The sequence below is a fragment of the Astatotilapia calliptera genome, chromosome 4 (assembly GCF_900246225.1).
Source record: "Astatotilapia calliptera chromosome 4, fAstCal1.2, whole genome shotgun sequence".
Taxonomy (NCBI): domain Eukaryota; kingdom Metazoa; phylum Chordata; class Actinopteri; order Cichliformes; family Cichlidae; genus Astatotilapia; species Astatotilapia calliptera.
This window is the reverse complement of record NC_039305.1, coordinates 25,154,449-25,177,763: the sequence shown is the minus strand read 5'-3', so window position 1 is coordinate 25,177,763 and position 23,315 is coordinate 25,154,449. Positions and strand designations below refer to the sequence as shown.

Sequence of the window (23,315 nt, the reverse complement as noted above, 5' to 3'; positions counted from 1 at the left end):
TATGTAAATGTTAAACTCCACATGTGTAGGATTTAAGTTGAAAGCAATAAAAGATCATTTATTATGATTTCATTGTGATCCAATTTTAAGTCCGAACTCTGGTTCAGTTTCAGATTTCCTACCTGTGGGGAACTCGGCCGGCACTACATCAGTATCTCCAGCAACCAGCGAGGGCACGATCCACGTGTAGCCATAGCCCGTGATTCCAACAGAGTGGGCCACCTCAAAGATAGTGTTGGCCTCTTCTTTTGTGCAATAGAGAAGAATAACAGGGCTCTGGAGTTTCTTCAGCTGGTTCTGAATCTTCGAATCGCCGTCGTCCACAGACATGTCAAGTAGTAGAACTTCCTCTAATTCCCAGCCCACAAAGCTGTTCTCGATGGTACTACGAATCTGCAGTAGGTAGAAGGGGCTGATTACCACAATGTACTTTGCTTTAGTCTTTAACAAGACAAAAAAAATTCAAACCCTATTATTTTTGTCAACAGTGTGTTTCAATGTGTGTTTGACTTGCATTTTAGTTTATTGTTCCAAGATGAAGCAGTTTATTAAAAACAAAGTGGATACATCACTAGATTGAATTGGAATTTCTTTTACTTAGCACTTCACTTCACAGATCAGGCATTTGGGTTTATACAAATTACTAATTGTTTATAAAACACATCTCTAATCAGCATCATACAGTTTGTGTTACAAAGCACCTGAAAACCCCTGGGACTGAAAAATACAGTCATGCAGTTATTCAAGCGCTTTCAAAAGAAAGTCAGTCTCCAAAGACTCCCATGTTAAAACTAGAGATGGACCGATCCGATATTACGTATCGGTATCGGTCCGATACTGACCTAAATTACTGGATCGGATATCGGAGAAAAATAAAAAATGTAATCCGATCCATTAAATATCACGAAAGCACCTCACAAAACTTGCAACACGCCGTAACTCGCCTCAGAACGTTAGCACGTCTGAGCAGTATGCATCACGTGATAGAGCGGCTGTGGCATGCGGGACCTGTCATAGCATTTGGAGCTTCGCTAGCAACCCGGCATTTCATCTCCGACAAAGTTATCCCCGAGAGAAGTAAAGCAAGTGTGTAAGTCCATCTCTGAATGTTTGTAAAGCATTCCTGCGTTAAGCTTAACAAACGATATATGGAGCGACTGCCTCTTCTTGCTGCTACTTCAATCATGAAACTGCTTAACGATCAGCTGATCAGCTTTTCTGTCGTGAGTCCGTGTCTCTAGTTTGCTTTTGGCCCACTTTGCACCAGAAAGAGGAAACCAGCGGATAAACAACAGCAGCACGTTTAAGCTTGATCAGCTGTTGTTAGAATTTATTTAATATTACTTTCTACACCAGGATCTTTTTCTGGTAACTGTGCAGGGGCGGATCTAGCAAAGTTTAGCCAGGGGGGCCGATAGGGCATTAACAGGGAAAAGGGGGCACAAAGACATACTTTTCTTTCTTATTCTCATTTAAAATGTCTAGCTTTTAATAAATAATTATCTGACACCCAAAGTTTTAATTTGATGCAAAATGAATAGAAGTCCATTACTGTATATAGTGACTATTAAGTCTAATAAATATATACCCTAGTAAGCTATAGTACTTTTTCCTTTGGGAAGGTACCATCTGTGCAGTCTGCAATTTTGTTGAAGAAAGATGTTGAATCTATTTAATATTTCTTGAAAAATAATTGATTTCTGTGCATTTTTTTCACACTGCATCAAATTAAGGTTGATTACGTCGATTAAGCATCATGAGGTGGAGCGTGAGGGGTGGTTCCTTATTTTTTATTTATTTATTTTTGTTGTTGCTGGGAGTTGGAACCCTATTAGTTAGGTTGCTTAATATTTATGCTAAGTACTCATTAAAATACCAGAATAGGGAGGATGGTGTAGGTTTAAGTTTATTATATTGATCAGTATTGCTGAACTATGAAACATTTTTTTTGCATACAGGTATAACAGAATAGCTTTAGTGTAGTTGTTGTTTTAAACTTGAGTATGAACTTATACAAAATGCAGCAAGATATTTAAAAAACAGTTTTGTTGATTAAAAAACATTATATCGGATTCATATCGGTATCGGCAGATATCCAAATTTATGGTATCGGTATCGGACATAAAAAAGTGGTATCGTGCCATCTCTAGTTAAAACTTTGCAGCTGAAATACACGTGTTTACAGTCTGGTACACAAAATGCTTTTAATTTATCTTTCTACTCATGACAACTATACAGAGGGTGATTTTTTTTAAAACAACTTTTAAGGCTTAAAGTCAGGCCTCTGTAGCTGATAGCTGACTGCTAGGCTAATTGGAGTCACTGAACACTGAAGTGCGTTTGTCGTGTCCGTGCCTTTTGGAGCTTCCACTTATCCTTTTCAGGGTCGCGGGGGTGCTGGAGCCTATCCCAGCTGTTATAGGGCGAGAGGCGGGGTACACCCTGAACAGGTCGCCAGTCTGTCGCAGGGCTAACACACTTGTGGTTTTAGTGAGTAAAACTGTAGTGCTTTATGTGTTAAAATCAAGCGTCTAAATCAAATTCAAAATTATATTATATATATTTTGTCTGTTTGTTAGTACATTTATGTTTTAATCTTACTTGTAACTACATTTATTTTTGGACTTTTTTTGAATTATTATTTTTATTATTTAATTGTTATTATCCCTGATTGCAAAGATTTGGGAGTATAAGTGAATATTCTGACTAATATCTAACTTAGATATTAGATTTTTAAAAATGCCTAGGCTTTTGGGAACACATCCACATCATAAGTTCTGCATCTCTTTCATCCTGATTGATTGTATGCGTTGTATCAGCTGCACGGTTACCTTGGTGACAAAGTCCTGATAACCCGGGTAGTACGTTGTGACAATGGAGAAGATGTACCAGTCGTATTCCTCCATGATGTTCAAAATGACTGACGCCTGCTGCTCGATGGAGGGGCCGAACTGAAAGAACATGGAGTTGTCATCCTGAAAGTGACAGAAAAACACACAGAAGGACAAAGATGTGGAGTGTAAACGGTTATGCAACAACACTGGTCTGAACTTTAATTTAGGTGGCTGCGCACACGCAGAGGAGAATAGCTGCTACTTAAAGGACGGCGGTGTTTTTGTAACATTATTGGTGTGAACATTAATTTAGTTGCCTTTATTCTCTCGCTCGCAGAGGGAAAAGGCGAGAGGACACCAGTGGTCTTGTAATGATACCGGTCATGATTTTCATTAGTTGCCTTTATGACTCTGTTAATGAGTTTGTACACGGGGGTGGCTGGAGCAAATTCTGAGGGCTTCAAGCTGCTGTCCTTAATCTCACACGTCGTGTTCATCATTTTTGTTTTATTAAAGCCAACAAGGCCATTTTTTAGCCCGCACAGTACTAGATTTAAATAACAAACAAGAAATGGCACACAGTAACCCCTGACTGAGTCTGTCTGCTGGGAGAAACTCAGTCTACAGACGTTAAATGTACACCAAACCAAACAGCATTACAGACACTCCAATAAACACTGCTTACATACTGATATCCGAGCCTGCGTCTTGCCGTGAGTGTTGAAACAGAATACCGAGGTGGACAGAAGAAGAGGAGGAGGTGAGAAATACTCGTCTAGACAGGACTCTGCAGTTCTGCAACATGAGCAGGTTATTTTGCATGTGTGTTTGTGTCTGTGAGTCATTCTGCGAGTGTCCAACTTGCGTGTACACAATGTACAGTAGTGTGTTTATGGTCACAGCATTCATGCTTCTAATGTGGCAAATGATATGAATGAGAATGAGGCTGTTTTTTTTTTTTTTTTAATTGCATGTGAGCAATTTGAAGCTGACAGTAAGACCAGGCAAACAGGCAGAACTGGTGCCGGTGTCTTAGGACTCTTTATGCACTTCATTCATCATCAAACGCTAACCTGGCCCTCCCAGGGGATTCACGTGGGTTGATCTGTTACCTTGTTGCTGCATTACCGAGATCAGGGCTGCGCGATTGAGGCAGCATGTCGAGGTGTACGGCGAGCATGTAAGATGAGAACTCTCGCAAGTAATGAGGGTAACGCGTTGCATCCATGAGAGTGAAAACATGTCATTATCCCCGTGCTGCTTGAAATATGCAGGAGCTGTGTCTCGAGATCATGAAAAAATGATGCGAGCTCTGACGTCGTGCCGTGTTTCGCTGCTAACTCGAATCCATTTGTTGCTCAACTTTCTGTCTCTTCTCCGCCCCTTCTTCTCTCATTCTTCATCTCTCATCTCTATCCATCTCGTCTCTCGCTCTGCCGTCCCATTAATACCACTGGAATTACTGCCAGGGCACGGTTATAATTGAATTTCCAGACTTGTGCACTCCCCCCCCCCCCCCCCCACTTTATCCTCTATAGAGCACCCCTGCCGCCCTGCCTCCCCACCACCATTTCCTCTGGCCTTCTCCTTCTATCTCTCTTTTCTTAAAGAGCAGTATTAATGTGCTGTCCAGCACACTCATTCAGAGTGCCAGAGGTCTGCAGAATTTTCATTAGCCTTTGAGAAAAGTACACGCTCAAAGAAGAGCAAGGCGAATGCAAAATCGGGAGGTGGGGTTTGGAGATACTGGAGAAAGAAAAAAAAAAAAGAAAAGACGCTGGTAGCTTGACTAAAATGAAGTGCTGCAAACACCACTCTTCATTTACAGCAACAATAATTATGGACTGGCCACATTATCACCTCTGCTGGCATGAGGTGATCGATTAGCGAGCATTAAAATTCCCACAGGGGCATTCGAGGGCCAGCAAGTCAGTCAGCCAGGCACAAGAAGCCGGCCAGCAAGGCTTTGAAAACACCTCACAGCCGCTCACTGTCCTCTCTGTGGATCCACAGCTGACGTCAGTGCTGGCTACTGTACTAAGGCAACAATACACTATACAACACAATACGCTGGGATGAATGGCCGGTGGAGACAGGGGAGAGAGAGAGATGGAGAGATACAAGGAGAGGCAGAGAAAGAGCAGATAAAACCACAGAAGAGAGAGCTGACAAGAGAAAAGAGCAGAGAGAAACCAAAGGGAGGGAAAAGGAATTAAGCAAGCTAGGGAAAAAAAGATAGAGATGTACAAAAAATGTTTTTAAAAAAAGCAGTGGGGATGTAGCTGAGATTTGAAGCCTCCAGAGGGACAGAGGCAGAGGACAATGTGGTGACAATGGGATGAATGGAGAAGAACAGGGCAGGCTGGCAGACGGCTGTGATCCTGCATGGAGCGAGTGAGGGGCAGGAAGCCAGCAGTCAGTGAAGGAGCAGGCAAACGGAGGTGTGTGAGCGCGTATGTGAATGTGTGTGTATGTGTGTGTGTCAGGCAGTCAGCCACCCATTTACAGAGGAGGCTAAGCCTGAGTTGTTCAACCACAGAGACAGGACTTCTGCTGTCAGAAAGAGGAAGAGAGAGGAGAGACACGTGTGCCTTCCTCTGTGTGAAACGTGTGTGTTTGTGCAAAATAGAGATGTATGTACGCGAGCATATGTTTGTGTGTGTGTCGATGGGAGAGAAGTCAGGTATTACTCAGGTTGTAGGGATGCTGTCACATTATGGGAGGCATCCCTCTAATGAGGACAAAAAGCAAGTCCCATGAAAAAACTCTAATTTGTATCCAAAGGCTGGCATAAGCTTAGGTTTAGACTCCCCCCTACCTCATCCATCAACTGGGCAGACTAATAAGGAAACTAAAGGCAATGCACTGGCTGCCGCATGTCATCTGCAAATCTCCATTCCTATATGATCCACTGAAGTTAATCTAATGTATTCTGGGCATACGACTGTGCGTGTGAGCACCTCTATTAATACATATGTGTGTGATTTTCTGCCTCTAACGTTGCCTCAGTGTGCCTGCGTGTCTGCAGTTGAGTAGATTTAGCCTCATAAAGGCTCTGTACTAGGTATGCACGTGTGTGTGTGTATTCTGTGGTTGATAGGTCTTGGTCTGCCAGAGTTGCCTGCTCTGCCCCAGAGCCTCCAAATGAGTGCACTCACACACTCCTGGAGCAGTTATTTGACTTGGAGAGGAGGGAGAGTCAATAACTCAGGTATTTCAATTACACACACAGGGGCACATCAGTGACTGCAAAAGAAATAGACCCACTTCCAATCTTGCTCTGGAATATGCACACACACATACAAAAATACACACACATAATTCGCTTTAAACACACATATAAACACATTTAGGCAGGCACAAAATCTCTTGTTAGCATACACACATACACAGCAGCAGCAGCGGCAATCGAAACCCATCCTCCAAGTGAGGATTCCAACACAAAAAGACAAATCAACACCGCAATCACAGAATAATACCAGGGTGCTGCTTTAGACACACACAGGCACTCACGCACACTCCACACAAATAATGACATAGTAAAACAACATGAAGCGCACCGTTAAACAGGAAAGTGCATCACAGCGTGATCACATAAAGCACATACTAAATGGGAACACAGGGGTCAAGAGCAGGCATTTTTGGCTTACATTAGCTGCATTTTGCTTTCTGTAGCTACATGTTTACGTGCAGCTACAGATGTAATGCTCACGCTCCTTTATGTTTTACTGCAACTGAAAACCAACATAGCGCCATTTGCGTAAAAATAAATCATGGCTGTCGGAGGATACGTGTCAGCTGAGGTTTTAGTGGGAAGCAATTTGGACTAATGGAGTGAACTAATATAGCTCCAAGGTAAGGTGTGCCAGTCCATTCGTCACCTGATCTACTGTGAACATTTTATTTATTTTTGGTTTAGTTTGTGCTGATGTAATGTGGCTCTGAAGATGTTTTTGTGTAATTCAATTGTAATTAACGAACTATTTGTTTATCATTTCAAGCAGGCTTGGAATATATTGGAAATAAATCTTCTTGCTTTGCTATGTTATCCCGGCACGGCCCTGTAAATGCATGATTCACCATTTAAAAAGGAAAGCTTAACTTGTTTTGTAACTGCAAGCTTTCTGGGTAACTGTATCCTCATAATTATCACATCACAGCATACCATCCTGGAAGCAGTTAGTATTTCCTGGCAAAGAAAACAAACCTTCCTTCCTTTTGGCTAAGATAAGCTAAGCTAGCCATAGTAGCTAGCTTAGCTTAGCTTAGCCAAGCAGATATTTCAATACTAGCCAAGTTAGTATTGAAATATCAGCAATAAAAAAGACATAGTTTAACTTTGTTTAACTTTAACAAGATCGAGAGTTAATATTTTGTATGATGAACTTTATTCTTCAGTAGTCTGATCTCTCTTAGGCAGCTTCTTGTTATGTCTTTAAGTAGTCTTCAGGAATAGTTCTCCAGGCTTTCTTTTTTTTTTTTTTATAACTTTTTATTTATCATTTTACAGTATGGGAATACAAAACTTAAGGTCAGCATGGGAGACATTCACAGTTCCAGTAATAGCATCTACTTACATCATGGTAATATTCATTTATTCAGTGCAAAGGGGAGTACACAACCCATTTTTCCCAGAGCTTCTTAAATTTCTCGAGCCCGAGTCTAAGGACAAAGGTAAGCCTTTCCATTCCAAAAATTTCTTCTCCAGGCTTTCTGAAGGACATTTAAAGCTCTTCTTTGGATGTTACTGCCTTTTATTCTGTTCTCTGTCAGGATGGTCCCCCACTGCTTCAATAATGTTGATGTCTGGGCCAATCCATGTGTGTTTTTCTATCCAGGTATATTTTTCCGACAAGGCAGTGTGCTAAAAATGAAGGGGAGTCACTTTTTTAGCTCAGTCTTGACCTCTTCTGAACAAATTGATGATGATTTGAACCAAAAATATCAAATCTGGATTCATCACTCCATAAAGTTGTTCCCACTGATTTTCAGCCCAGTTCTTGTGTAATCTAGCATGACACAGGCTTTTCCCTGTTTCCCTTCCTTAATAATGGCTTCTTGACAGCCTCCCTTCCATTGAGACTTCTTTCTAATGAGGCTTCAGTCAACAGTAGATGGATCGACTGAAGGGTCAGATGCATCTCGCAGGTCCTGTGTCAAGTCTTTGCTGGTCTGTTTTTCCTGTTTCTTAAGGACATGACAGATGCAGATACTGTTTATCTGCTGGAGATACTTTTTAGTCCCACCACTTCTTCTTTTGTCCTTTTGGCCAGGTTAAAAATGTTTAAGGACACACTGTACACCATGTCGAGATATGCCAGGTTTTCAGCTAATAGCTCTTTGAGAATCAGCTTGTTGGTGCAAAAATACTAGTTTATGCCTGTCTGTGTTATCTTTGGCATTTTTCACAGATTCAAGTAAAGAATGTGTCGTAGTGACAGGCTGCAAGTAACAATTCACCTAAAGATAACATTTAAAATAGGTTATTTGCTAAGCTTGCTGTTATGTGTAGACACAACACTCCTTTATCACTCGGGTAAGGTCTTTTTTTATGCTTGAATGATTCATTGGTAGCTTAACAAATAAACAAACATTTCCCTAAAAATGGTCAGGTGTAAATGCTGGACTGAAAATGAGTAAAAAAGCAGACCTTCAGAAATAAAGGGTGGCTTAAGACTACTGTGCAGCACTGTAATTTGTGCCTGTAGGTTCGTATTTACTTTACATATCTTTAACTATGCCGTGTCTATTCCACGGCTCACAATGAAACAGACTTCATATTAAGAATGAATATTTATCCTAAATTCACAAGCATAAAAAAGCAAGAAAACCCCTTAACAGCATGTGAGAATGTGGGGCAAGGCTTAGATCCCAATTAACTCATAAGAACTGCTATTTTTATATAACTTTATGAGCATTATGTGTCATTGAGGCATCTGTTTTTAGTGAGGAAGTAGCATTCGGGAAAAAAAGAGGAGTGTGTGTGAAAGAGAGAGAGACAAAGACTGAGGTAGAGAAAGCCAGGGAGAGTGAGATGATGGTGTCTGTTGCTGGGAGGTTTTTGGCAATGCATATTTCTATCCTGCCTATAAAGGATCTTTTGAACTTGAGCGAGGGGGTTGGGGGGTTGTGCTATTGACTGCTGCTGCACTGCCTGATGGAACGAGAAGCCAGCCAGAGAGAGAGCGAGCGAGCGACTGAGACAGAGAAAAAGAGGATGGAGGGATGAAAAACAGAGAGCTGGAGTGGGAGGTGAGGCGGGAGGAAAGAGGGAACAGCTGGCCTTCGCTTGAATATAGTGAATTTAAAAGACAGTGGGCAGGAGATATAAACTCGCCACAGCCACAGGCCTCCACACACACACAGGCACGCAGTGGAGCTAGAAGCAGGGCGAGGCAACGCACACACAAACACACAAGTGTTCGTTTCCGATAAGGCCTGTGAGCATAAGCCACCATCACCACATGCACTACGTATTGATGACGAATCCTCCCCTCTCCCCCCCCTCCTCCACCTCCCCGTCCCTCGTGCACTCTCTCTCGCCCTCTCTCGCTTCACCCACAATTATTATCTCTACCTCAATTAAACCTCGCCTCACTCGCGGTGTCTCGTTTCCCCTCCCGTACTTCACTCTTCTCATGCTTCATCATCCCTTTTCTTATCATGGAAGTCTACTTATCTTTAATCAAACACATACAAGCTTAATTAGCTCACACATTTGTCAGACCATCATCTAATTAACACTGACCTTATTCTAAGTACTTTTCAAGTTAATTAAAAAAAGGAAAAAAAAGAGCCCAGGTCGCACTTATAATTTTTGACAGATTTTTCTTTAACATAATTGCGTTGCGACGTGACAGCTACGTCCCCTTCCAGGTATTTAAAGGATGAAAAGAACAAATTTAACAAACGGGTGTTTCGGTCCACGTCTTAACACAATCAGACAGTGTCTGAGTGAAAGGTAATAGCACTTAACACTCAGACTCGCCACAAACTAAGGCACAGACACACAAATGCACAGATTGTTTCTCTCTGGCCCATTTCTGCTCTAAGTTTAGCAGACGACCCACAGAGGGGCCTCTGCAGTCTGATGCCCTTCCTGCTGCTGCTCTTGTTTGTCCCCTGGTCCTTGTAGAACGGTAATAGGTCTTTCTTTGTGCGTGTCTGTCTGTGTGTCTCATAGAGTTAAGCTAAGAAGACTGAACAGGGTGGCTAGAGGGAAAGGTGAGCCTACAAATTAAATTGGTGTACTCTGGTTTTTATATCTGTGTCTCTGTGAATGAGCCGCTGGGAGAGGCTGAGTGGATAAATGAGAAGATGGAGGTATAATTTTGGCAAGACTGATTTTTGCACGAGATCACAGACATATCATATTAGTCATTAGTCATTGACATTAGTCAAACGGCCCATCGGATCAGATCTGCAGTTGCTGATTCATCTTTACACCTGTGTGACTGAGGCCTTACTTTAAATGAGAAGCTCTCTTGCATTGAGGTTTCATGTGTAGAACCTTAACAAGTTGTAGATATTTAACTCAGATTAAAGACTCCTTTAAAATAGCAACACACAGCTTTGGGACATGCTAGCAATTTAGCTAGCAATCGATAGCTAGCTTACTTGTTAAAGAAGTTAGCAAGTGTAAGAACAGAGCAGAGTTTCATTAGCTGATAATTTTTTGTGGGAAAGGCTAAGTTAACAAAAAACACAACAGATAACAAGGACAGAATAAAATGTACCAAACACTTGGCTACTCCTCGCCCTAAAAGCTGTTTATGTTGTTTTGATTTGGAAAATATGTCCTGTGTGAATGAAAGAACAGGCTGCTCTGGCAATTTTTTCTTGCTCGTACTGTCTGATACTGTTAATTACTTGAGGTTTGTAGTATGTTGCACAGCCAAAATAGAGACCTCACACAGGCAATACAAGTTACATGTAAAAGACTATTAACTATTTAATTTGAATTTAAGGTCCAAAGCAATGTGACTTGCTCAAAATGGATACAAGTACCATTAAAAGTACAAACAAAACAAAAATGAAGCGACAGTAAATGAAACAAGTAGGAAACATCCAGTGCAAATACAAAATTAAATCACCTCAAGCTAATCTGTCCATCATATCAGATCACGATGACTGAAGCATTGTGCCTATAGATACTCAAACGATTTACCCAAAGCCACCATGGTGAAAGTTAAAGAAGCGGTATGGGGAAAAGATCAATGATTCTTTGTTTTCGTTTCTCTCATTTGCAACTACACAACCATCATAAAAAAGTGGGAGTAAGTCACAGATTCATGAGTGGAAGCGGGGACAGAGGAGACTCTGAGGTTCACCACAGAGTGTCCCAAAGTGGCTGTAAAGTGGTTTAGAGAGTCAGAGGGGTGAGCATGCTTCTTTAGTCAGACATATTTGTTTTGTCCCTTGTTCAAGCAAAAGGGAAGAGGGGAAAGGTGATGCTAGCTTTAGCAAAGGGAAGAGACGCAGAGAGGAGGAGTAGGTAGAGGAAGGCACAGGTCAGTGAGATCCATATGAGGGATGTTATTAATCCATTCATTGCATTCTTCTGCTGCTATCTCCACCATTCCAGGCATATCTACCGATTTCGATCTCCAGCTTTGGCTTGCCCTCAGCTTTCCCCACTCTCCCTCTTTTGGTCTCCTCTTTTATCCTTCTAACCTTTCCTCTTCCCCCTGTATTGTACAACCGCTAACTTCCTTCCTTCTCGTCTTCGGCCTCCCCTGCTAAAGTCCCTGTCTGCTTTCTTTCTGTTCCTCTCTGGCTCAATCCCTTTCTTCCTCCCTCTCTCCATCTATCATGCATCCCAGGGTGCACCTGGTCCGCGCTGTCAGCCGAAGGCCCCGAGCCATCGTCATGCTGGGGTTGTTTCTCACCACTTCACACTACAAAAACCGAATGCTCAAACACACACACATACATGCGCACGCTCAAACAGATTCCCATCTCCCCACTATCGGGCTTTCTTCACCTCACCCACAGATTCACAGTTTATCTACAATACGTCAGTATGTGGTGCAGTGAGAAAACAAAGGCCCGGGTCACCGTTTATCCTTAAGAATCGTAGAAACCGGCGAAATGCGCAAAACGCCGAATCTTCACAAGGAAGAGAACGATGGAGGGGTGTGGAGGACGGGGATGAAGAGCAACGAGAAAAATAACAGCACTATTGATATGTGCTTCTGTGTTCTTTTCCTGGCAACACGATAAAGGCTCGCTCTCAGTCACTGTCTGTAGCGAGACCACCCTCTCTATCTCCGCTCGCCCTCTTCCTCCTCCTCCTTCTCCACCTCCTCGCCCCATCCTTTCCAAAGCAAAAGACTACCCTCTCTATCTCCCTCGTCTTTTATCTCCACTGCTCTTTTCCCATCTCCTGTGTTTTTGCCTTTACATTTGGGGCATTTAGCTGCTGCTCTCATCCACAGTGACTTAACGGGCACAACTACAGAATGAGTCTCATTCTCTGACACCGAACCTAACAAATATTCTCGAACGCTGAAATTATGAGTGGAAGAAATTACTGAGAACACGTGTTAAAAATAAAAAAAATAAAAAATAAAGAGGTTGATGTTTTCATCTCTGACTCACACAGACCACCCTCTCTGTCTCTGCTACACAAGTGAGGCTCCCCCCAGTGAAGACTCCTTTCATTCACTGTGATGACAATTAAAATTCAAATCTGCTTTGCTGGCGTGACAGTGGCAGGGAGTTGTCTCCACAACACAAACATGTAACAAGACTACGGCTAAGACAATAAGCCAATCTGCACGCTCCTCTTCCCCTACCTCACTCATACTAAAGTCGAAATCTTTCAAACGTAGCCTATTTTTGAAAGCATGTTTGCCAAGTGTGGTCATTAAATGTATTTACACTCAGAGTAGTCGTTACTTGTAAGAAGCAGACATAAAAACATAAAATTCAAACTGCCTTCTCCTGCTTGAGCAGTGTTGGGGTTGTTAGTCATCCCTTTGCAGTTTTTCACAGATTACTCATTGTTTTTATTCAGTTAATCCATTACCTTACTTGTTTACTCTGTTCTCGTACTACTTTTGCGTCACTCGGCGATACTGCCTGAGATGCCTTGTCACGTAACTTCCATTAACAACATATTGCTAAATCTTACATGCACCCACATATCGGCGCAAATCCCTATTCTAATAACGACACATACAAGATCTTTCTCTTATGCGCTTTAATAATGTATTAAAGCTGACAGCAAAGTTGGTAAAAACCAGCTCAAAGGGCACTTGACAGAAAAATGTAGCGGTGGGAACGAGGCTCAGCTGCATGCCTGATGTCGGGTTCAGGCTACGCAACATTTTCATAGTTGAAGAATAATAAAATATGGCCCTTTTGAGACCAACAGACAAGACAGACAATACGCCATACGACTGTACCCGGTCATCTTTTGTTGTTGAAGCCCAGTCTAGCAATAGCTGAGAAAAGAATATACACAAACAACGGCAACCAAAGTAGTTTTTAGGTAATCTTGCCAAAGACTGATGAGTTGCCATGATGAGGCATCCGCAATCCACAAGGACCGCGCTCCTGCTAGAGTGTTGGTCAGATATTAGTGAAACTTGTGCACAATAATCCCCCACTGGGTCAAAGCCAAGGTCATGCTTGCAAACTCATTGAAATGTTTAATTCGCATTAGTTAATGCAATGATACCGACCAGTGAGAAGCAAACGTATCGCTTTCTTTCCACACTTCACACTAGGGTTGTGTTTATGGACGATGATGTCAGAGAGCTGGTCAAAGTTAATGACGATGGCTCGCCAATCAAGGCAATTTCTATCTAATTTCCCCACAGATGCATTAAATTAAAGCTGTCATTACGCAGAGATTCATAATAAATTAAATCTGCCAGGCCACAGTTTCGAGACGCACCTCCACATGTGACCAACACTTGAATCACAGACGTGTCTGCGAGTGCACGGGCGCATACATGAGTTCGTGACCAGACTTCTGCGTGCTTTAAAGTTAATGCGCGTGAAGCAACTACACTGATCTATCATCATCATCAAATGAAGAAAACGAGGATTTCTGATGGATTGAAAGTAAAATCAGAGCGCAATGGGATCGCGTTTGCAGAGACCTTGTTCATCTTAGTATTTTAGTATTATTTTTAGTATTTATTTATTTATTGTCATTGTCAAGAACAATGAAATTGCGTTTGGGGCTTCCATACAACCCCCAAAAAAAGAAGAAAATAATAAATACCCCTTAAAACCCAAGTGTACATATTTAACCCAGTGTGACTCCAATGCAATAAGACAATCCTTAGCAATAATGTTCGTAGAAATTCAGACAAAGACCTGAGAAACATGACAAAATACAACAATGCAACCCATTCAATATTATTGTACTGTGAGATATGATATCAGATATGATAGTTATCTATTTAAGAAAGTCTTGTCTGTATATACACATATATACATGTGCGTGTGTGAGAAGATGAGATGAGATATAGTTTTACAGCTAAATGACAACAGTGAGAGCAATAAAAGAGGATAAATAAATCATTTTAAAAGAAGAATCAGCGCAGTTTCATATGTTGTTCTGCTGGTTGGTTTTTCCCCTCCAGCTGTAAGAGGCTCTGACACGTTTTGCTTCTTCTTCGGCGATGTCAGGTTTTCTCTTTTTTTGGTTGTCATATTCTTGCAATATTAGTTTGTTTCCCTTGTCTTTATTCGTGCTGCAGGGTTTATTCATATGGAAGAGCTGAACTTCTCTCTGGGCTGGAAGATTCAGCTTTCTCCACCAGTTAGAAAAGCCAGTTTGCGGTCACTCACAGTGTCCACACTGGTAATGTTTTTGCTTTGACTTCCTGTTTGAGAGCGGTTGACTTTGATGTAGTTCTTTTTGTCTGGCTATAATGTAACTTGGTTGCTCCACACTGTGCTAAGGTCACGTATTGTTAGAGAGTTTCAGCCTCATAGAAGAGCCGGCTAAAATTGCTTTGCTTCATTTTCCCCTTTTGGAGGTCATGTTACATAACATTACCCCTGTGCTGCTATCAGTCTAAAGCTAACATGCTAACTGAGGCCTGTAGAGTCTGAGATGTTGCTCTTGGGTTTTTAGCAGTTCCTCTAATCACTCTAATCCTCTGACCTCCGAGGGATTCCACTGGTCCATTCTGGGAAGACTGGTTGCTGACTGGAATGTTTTCCACTTGCTCACACGTTCTGATCATCAGTTAATCAACTACATTTGATTCATGTGTTGTTGTACATCTGATGTTGTATTTACCACATTTAAAGACCTGTTAAGGAACAGATTATTTTTATTATGTCCTGACATGGAAAACTTTAGAATTTAAAGGCGTTGTACTTTCTTTTTACCACATCTGTACATTGTTTCGGTCAAACTGTTATGGTCACAGCTCTACAAACCAAGAAAACCTCCAGTGCTTTATATATAGATTGAGAGAGCGAGACACCTGTCTGTGTCTCTGCTTTTGCCCCACTCCACTTACATTTTGCTGTGCTGTTTGTTAAAAAAAAAGAGGGAATAACTGCATTTTCTACTTCTCGCATTCACAACTCTGCACTCCGTGCTCCATCTCTGCCTCTCTCTCTGCACACATACACCCCCATCACCTGCATGCAAACACGTAGCCCGTCTTTCCTCTCCCTCTGCGTGCCGCCGTGACAGGCGTCCTCTGTAGCTGCCAAAGCTTTTTAACCACAACAATATCGAAATGGCACACAAAGCCCCATTAGGAATATTTCACTCAACCTCGCTCCCCTGCGCACACACACACACACACACACACACACACACACACACACACACACACACACACACACACACACACACACACACACCTTCCACCCATCCATTATTCCCTTCCTGTCTCTCTTGCACATGCTCCCTCTCTCTTTCATCTTTTCCTCTCCTCTGTCTCACCCATCCTCTCACCCTGCCAGCTGCACGTGCACACTCAATGATATTCACTATACCTCACACCAATCAACTCTCTTTCTCTATCCCCCCAGTGTTTTAGCCTCTCTCTCTCTCTCTCTCTGTCGCCAAAGTCCCCGTACTAGAGAGCCCCGCAATCAGCGTCACGATCGATTAACAGATTTCATACTGCTGGACACGGTATTTACAGAGAATCAGATGAGATGAAAAGAAGGAGCGGGCCAAAATAATGAGGAGAACAGGGAGAAAAGGTTCAGCGTGCCGCTGTCGTGAGCTTTGTCAGTCGGATGCAACGGCCACGTAAGCACGTCAAGCTATAGAACGTGAATTTGAGGCGACCGATACATGTTTAGGAATAAAAGAGAGATTTTCCTTTGGTCGTGCACTTTTGATCCAACAGCTTCGGCCACAGCACCCGTCGGTCACGCTAATAAAGCTCATCCTTGAGCATTTGAACTAAGCGTGAAAAAAGAGGAGGGAGTAAAGGCCAGATGAGATTCAGCTGGGTTTTTCTTTTTAAATAAATATGCATTTTGCTTTTTTTTTTCTTGTAAAACAACCATAAAAGATATCAAAAACGAAAAAAACCTTACATTTTAATGCCAACTCACAGAGAGTAAAGAATATTTTGATAATGAAAGGCAGACTTTTGCTCCATCTCGCTCATTTCCTGTTCTCTCACTACTGCCTGTAATAAACACAGCTAAAATTCCCCGAAGCACTTGTAAAACCTCTTTAGGTTATGCTAGAAAATAATTGGAATGACTTACTTTAAGTGGAACAATTAATCACTTTGTTGTTATTCCATATAATTAGATTTCTAAAAAATTATTTACAGAGTTACTGACAAAGAAGCATCCAGCTGGTCTGGTCATATATAGTGGATTATTACATTTTAACAGATTTAAAACCTCAACATAAAAAAAATCACATCTTGTTTATTTGAGCCAAGCTGAGCTCCATAAAGAAAGTAAAAATAGTCAGCTTGACCTGATTTGGGTCTTCCTGATCCATGTGAACCTACCTATTTTAAATCTATTTACTCAGAATGTCAGTGTTTACTAAAGATCTTGAAACATCCGGCAGACTTAAAACTCAGTGGCACATAAAGCAGCGGGGATGGGAGCATTAACCAAAGGTTTTGGGCATCGCATCAAACATTTTAAGAAGAAGGGCTCAATCTTCCTGAATGATGCTGGTTAGAAATACTCAATGAGAGCACCTCCTCCCAGCCTCTGATTTACAGCTCGGTTTATAGCGAACAGTGAATGCCCACAAACCCTTTACTGACCGATTAAGCCCTTGGCTGTGATTTCGCACGCATAAACACCTCTGATGTATGGTTTTCTACATCCATAAGGACTGGTTATGATTTCACACAAAGTCATTCCGCTCACATTCCTCCCTCCCTCTCCCCATCCTCTTCCTCCACTCTTGACAGTTGGTTGCAACAGCAGCCAGCGAATGCTCACAGCGGAGGTGCAAACTATTCTTCCTCTCCCTCGCTGAGGCTCCGCGCGCACACGCGGATGAACGCCGACACACGACTTGTGTGCTGCAGGACGCGCGAGCAGGCACATTTGAAATTAAGCGTGCATATGCATAAGGTGCACCTATGTATAATTTCACAGGCACACCAGCTGGGACACTAGCGCCAGCTTTTGGCTTTCGAATTCGCTGTCTTCTTGCCTGCCTAAATGCTGTGTCACACAACTGAAGCTGCCTCTGGAGCCCGCGCTGGTGACTCCCTCGCTCATTCACGTGCACGCTTAAAGAGCCGATTAAATGCCAGTGGCAAATGCCTCACTGCTGTGCATGTCTATAGAAACAAGTATTTGACATACTGGCAGTGCAATATCTTCCAGTTTTCATGTCAGAATGTGAAAAAATAATTACAGCTTCTTTGTCTGAATGGATTTCAACACCGGCTTTTTTCCCAGCTACTACACTACAGTTTAGTGCCGTGCGTGCGTTGCCTGGCTTTAATCACCTTGCTAATATTACTCTCCTGCTGTTTTTCATTCATCTGTTTGCTTCATCACATCTCTGCTTTATCTTTGCCTTCTTCATCCAGACAATCTGAATTCTTCATTAAAATGTATCAATTAAAAAAAAGATCCTAAAAATATCAGGAGCATGATATCACTGTGGAGTTTGAGCACAGTTTTATATCCATGCACCATAAGAGTAAAGCTTTCAAACACAAACACGCACACACACACATATATATATATATGAAAATTATACAGGAATACAACTATACTGTAAGTATATTAAACTTTGCTTATCATCTAAAGAGTAAAAGCAATGCATGACATGAATCAACCTGAAAAAGGCCGGCTGGCATTCACCAGACAAATCCCACAGCAGGTAATGGAGGTACAGTCCTGCACCGTAAGGCGGTGTGCTTTGCATTATTGTGAGTTTGGGTGATGAGTTACCTCACCTCAGAGTACTTTCAGGGTATGAACTCTAAAAGCAGACATAATGTATTGCACAATTACCAGCTGAGGGTAAGTAAGGGTAACAGTATTTACCGAGCAGGCAAGCTGGGCTTCAGTCCAGTAAAAAAGCTAGCAGAGTGACAATAATGCATTCATGTACATGCTCATATACACATTCAGCATATATTCAATTAAAGACTTAATTAGATCTCACAAACACAAACACTTGAGCGGCATACAGTCACAGCATATACAATGCTTTATTAAACACAACCTTCTAATATGCTATAGGCATTTTTTGATGAATTCTATTATAACTCTATGTCATACACGCTTTTCCTCAGATAATAAATGCAGGCTAATTACGCAAACTCACACGGCAAAGTGGCAGAGAAATGAGGAAATTATGAACAGAATTAAAAATCAAGTTAAAAACAATCTCCAAAAAGTAAACGATGATCTCGGCAACGCTCATGGCTACAAAGTCAGGTCACACAGGGATCAGCTCAAATGAGCAGCGTTTGCTGGCTGCAAAACGATCTGTTTGAATGCATCATGAGACGAGCGAGCTTCAAAGAGGCCAAAACGCGTGCATAAACTGCAGGTGCACAGGACACGAAAAAACTGCATGTCTAAAAATAGATTCTTACAAGGCTGACGCTAACCAGCTGGGACATGATGGACGTATACAGTTTGTCAACACAGGACGAGTGACAAATGCTAAACGACGTACTTGGCATGCAAACTTCAATTTGCCTTCAACAGCTGTGGAAAGTGCCTTAATAGATACACTTTTAAAATTAGCTGCAATTTAAAGGAAAATGTTCACCTGAAAACTTTACCCGGTAATAGCATCCTGTTTTTTGGTGTATTCTAACATTTTGGCACCATCTTGTTATTTTATGCCCGTATGAAGCTCTTAGGAGGAGCCTGAATCTAAAAAGTCAAACTACAAACAAAACAGTTAAAAGAGCTAAACACTGCTTGCATCAATCAAATGACATTATATAATATAAAATGTCATTTCACAGCATAACAAGTGCTTCTACATGAAATTGAGTACATTTAGCTGACCTGTAGCTTTACATAAGTAAGATTTGAGGGTAAACTGTGATCATCTAAAAATCTGTTGAATTCTTCTTCCTGGAAGAGAACTATAATCCGAAATAACCTGAAAACCCTTGGCCGGATGTAGAGCATCCTGGCTCCTCTCCTGTCCCTTCCTTCTCTGTGATATTAAATAACCACCTGACAATGTTTCTCATTAGGCTAAAGAGGCAGGTGCTCCATCATTTGGCATTTTCATTTCCATCAGGCCACCACCTCATCCTCCTCAGAGTAATGCGCTGCTCGTGCAGCTAAAGCGTGACTTATGGATGATTTAGACTTCTGAGGTACAGTAGGCTGTCTTAGACATAACCTACTGTACATAAGTAGTGTTTCATATGCCGTGCCAGCCACAATACAAACACATAAAATACTGTGAGCTTCTCCCTTCTGGGTCCCCACTTTCTGCTGTGGTCTTTTTTTTCCTGAGGCAAATATATTTGTCCCTAAAGTTTTTCCATTTTGTACATTTTTTCACGTCCACTTGGATAGTTTTGGCAAATTCACCATGGAATTTGCTGTGATCTTTAAGTCTATATATTATAATATATCCCTTGTATTATATTTTCTGACAGACAAATTAAAAAAGCAGTGAACAGGCCAATCACAAAAGCTGGGTTCAAGCAAGGTGCAGTAACATTGCGTAGAGGTGCATGTCGACATGCACAGCATAAAGTACCGCATAGCTTACACTATAATGTGGTGTGAGGTATGGAGTAGGATATGGCTAGAGGTATTGCATAGTGTACACTGCACAGTACCTCACAGGATACGGCATAGGTTACATCATAGCACAGTGCAGGGTACAGTGTAGGGTTTCAGAGGGGTTTACCATTACTACATAACTACATCATAGATTTAACACGGAGCAAAAATCCCCTGTTAATGTGTGGCGTGTTTTCCTGGGCTCGGGGTCGCTCCTCTTCAATCAGAAAGCAGGTACAAAAGCAGGAGGTGGAGAGGGGTAAAGAAGGGTGAGGAAGCAAAAGGAACGAAGCAACCCAGGAAAGAAAAGGTCAGATGCCAGAGGGAGCGGGGAGTGAAGGCAGCAGAGAAAACAGACAAATGCTCTAAATCTTGTTTAACTTTACATGACGTTTTTTTTCCCCCAACACTCGTCACTCTCTTTGTTCCTCCAGCTTTGTCGCTTCACATCCCTCTCCCTTCCTCCCATCTGTGCTTGTCCTGCACATGCGTCACTCCCATTCCTCCATTTCTATCAGTCTCTATCTTGTTTGCATGTTTTATCTCCAGCACACACACACACTCTTCATCATTTCCCACGTTGAAACATCTCTACTTGTATGCCCTCATTTGTCCTTACCCTCCATTTCTCCTGGAAGCACACTGAACACCATTCCGCTTTATATCCGAACCCGATCCAAACCCATCCGTCCATTCTTAAGTTACACCTCTCCTACTTTTCTCTCCCTCCCTCCTGTTCTGATTGGATTATTATTATCCTCTAAATGGGCTTTTTTGTTCGGACGATTCAGCGTTTTGAATGAATATTTAAACTGGAGTTTCTAACGTTATTATCCTCCAAATGGATTATTATGCACAGCACCCAGCTGGAATGTATAAATTACAGTTTAGCGTGTTGATTTTTTCAATTTGGCTTGTCTTGCGATTCTTCGGAGCCCTGGATGCTCTTTCCTCTCTCACGCTTTTTCCCTTTGTCCCTTGCCATCTCTCTCTTTTGTCCTACTTTTGAACCCAGTTATTCTATCTATCTCTCTGTCCTCCCTCCAGACCCTCACTCTTCCTCTCTGTCTCCCTGCCAACCCGCCCTTCATCCCCTCGCCCTCCTTACTTCTCTTTTTCTCACTCATTCCCACTGTCTCTCCCTTGTCCTGCTTCTCTGTTGTTGTTGTTTTGTTTTTTTACACCCTCAATCACTCTCCCTTCAATGTTAATTCAAATTGCCTGGTTAGGGAGGACATTACAGTTCCAATAATGCCGAAAGCACTTAGGGGAACATAATCAATCTCACTCTCTCGCGCTCAGTTCCTGCCCTCCTTCTCTTTGTTTTCACACCCTATTTTGTATTCCCTCCATATGTGGAACAGGACTCAAACTGCCTGTCTCCTCTAATTCTCAGCACTATCTCAACACTCCCTTCTAATATACCCCTTTTCCTTACTTTACCCCTGCTGTCTCAGTGTATTTCTCCAGTTAATGGCAGCATGATATCACATACAACACGGCCTGGCTTGACCCTTGTTGCAATTAAGAAAATTTGGGAATTAAAGGGAGCGCTTAGATGTCTGTTTATATCATCATAAGCAGGGATGATACTGGGCGCATGTGCAGGTGGGTGACGCATGATTTACAGCCTCAGTAGACACTTCCCGGATGAGTTTATGGTCTTCAGCAGTAGTGTAGGCTGATCCTTGCTTTGGAAATTACTGTTAAATAAAGTTAAAGCAGCGAATGCTTAAGGATGTAGGCAGTGTCTCACTTGTCACGGCCAAAATACCAAACATTAGGGCTTCATTACAGGAGTTTAGAAATCAGTGGGGGACATCGTGGCGGAACATCTTTTATATACAGTCTATGTGAAGGACATGCGATGCGTGCTGGTGGGAAACTCAAAAAAGTATAGGACACGTTTTTTTCACAGCGGTTCCTCCATCTACAAAGCATGTATGAAGCACAACGAAATCACCGTCACTCACTGTTTCCTGTCCTGAACCACTTTGTCATTTCTCCTTTGGAATGACCGAGAACATGAGCTGAAGTTCACTAATAATTCTGTGGATTAAGTTAACCAAATCCTGCAGAGTCCAAAACATTTCACAGGGTAGACTTGGAAAGTTGGGCTATAAAAACAAAATCTGGGATCCTGAATCTGGAAAAGTCATGAATCAACAGTTAAAATCAACAGGTGAAACTTAAAGAACGTACATAAATCTTTAACTCAAGCGTATATGTAGCTTACGTCGTAAAATATCAGATAGAGATACTAGATTCCCTGTAACATTAAAAGCAATATTTTTTTTTACTTTTAATATGGAATTGATTGCGAAGGTTCAACTAATTAATTTAGACAAGCGATGGAAAAATAGTTACATTTTTTAGTTGAATGCACTGGTTATGTTGGCTTCAGATGAAACTGTACCAGTACTTCAGGTAGTTTAAAATCAATTCAAACAGTCTGAACAGGAATGGAGAAGAAGTAGTGGAGTAGACAGGCATCTGTGGCTGTGTCTTAAAAAAAAACAATGCCCTCACTACCCACACATTAAATGATTTGACGTGACATACTCACATTCAGCCATCGTTGTACTTGTGGCCTTTTAGTCTTTTTATTTTTTACTTATTGCAGCATCCTTGTTTCTATATTTCAATCCCCCCCCACACACACACACACTCACACACACACCTTCCTTCACGCTCTGAGAGTTTTTACCTCACCAAAAAAATTCCACTCTCACCACTCTTCTCACTCTCACACTCTATCTCTCCCTATCTCTCACGTCCTGCATTTCCCTTGTCAGTCTGTCCCCTCGCTCTTTCGTGTACATGCAAACCTCTCTTCAGGCGTCAGCTGCTGTCCTGTCAGATTTAGGGGGAGACAGGTGGAGAGGAGAAGCGGAGAGAGGACGGAGCGGGCGAGGGAGGCTCATAAAGACTGAGAGAGAGAGCGAGAGAGAGGGTGACAAAGTGAGAGAAGGTTGAGAGAGGGAGCGAAACGCTTCTAATTCACAGAGACGGGCTGCGTTTCCGTGGCAACGTGGTTTCCATCGTAACAGCCCTGCTAAGGATGCCATTAGTCGGGAACAAAAAGAATGCCGCTCACCACTTGTATGTCAAGCGTGTGTGTGTCTCACACACGTGTCGCACACACACACATACACTCAGGGAGCACAACAATACACAGAAAACACAATTGTCTCCTGCATGCATTTTTTTCTTTAAGCTACACAAATAAAACATTCAGAAGCACTCAAAAGTCTCACACACACACGCACCCACCCACACAGCGTT

General features: G+C 42.0%; 1 protein-coding gene across 4 annotated transcripts in view; it reads right to left on the bottom strand.

Annotated features, from left to right (window-relative positions):
• The window catches only part of grin2ba (glutamate receptor, ionotropic, N-methyl D-aspartate 2B, genome duplicate a), a 140,574-nt gene that overhangs the window by 60,610 nt on the left and 56,649 nt on the right, over positions 1-23,315 (bottom strand). For all 4 annotated transcript variants that reach the window (XM_026165704.1, XM_026165706.1, XM_026165703.1 and 1 more), the window contains 2 exons: positions 2,832-2,975; positions 123-393 (listed from right to left, as the gene is read on the bottom strand). In XM_026165704.1, the coding sequence (XP_026021489.1) occupies positions 123-393; positions 2,832-2,975 (415 nt within the window). The remainder of the gene's footprint in view (positions 1-122; positions 394-2,831; positions 2,976-23,315) is intronic.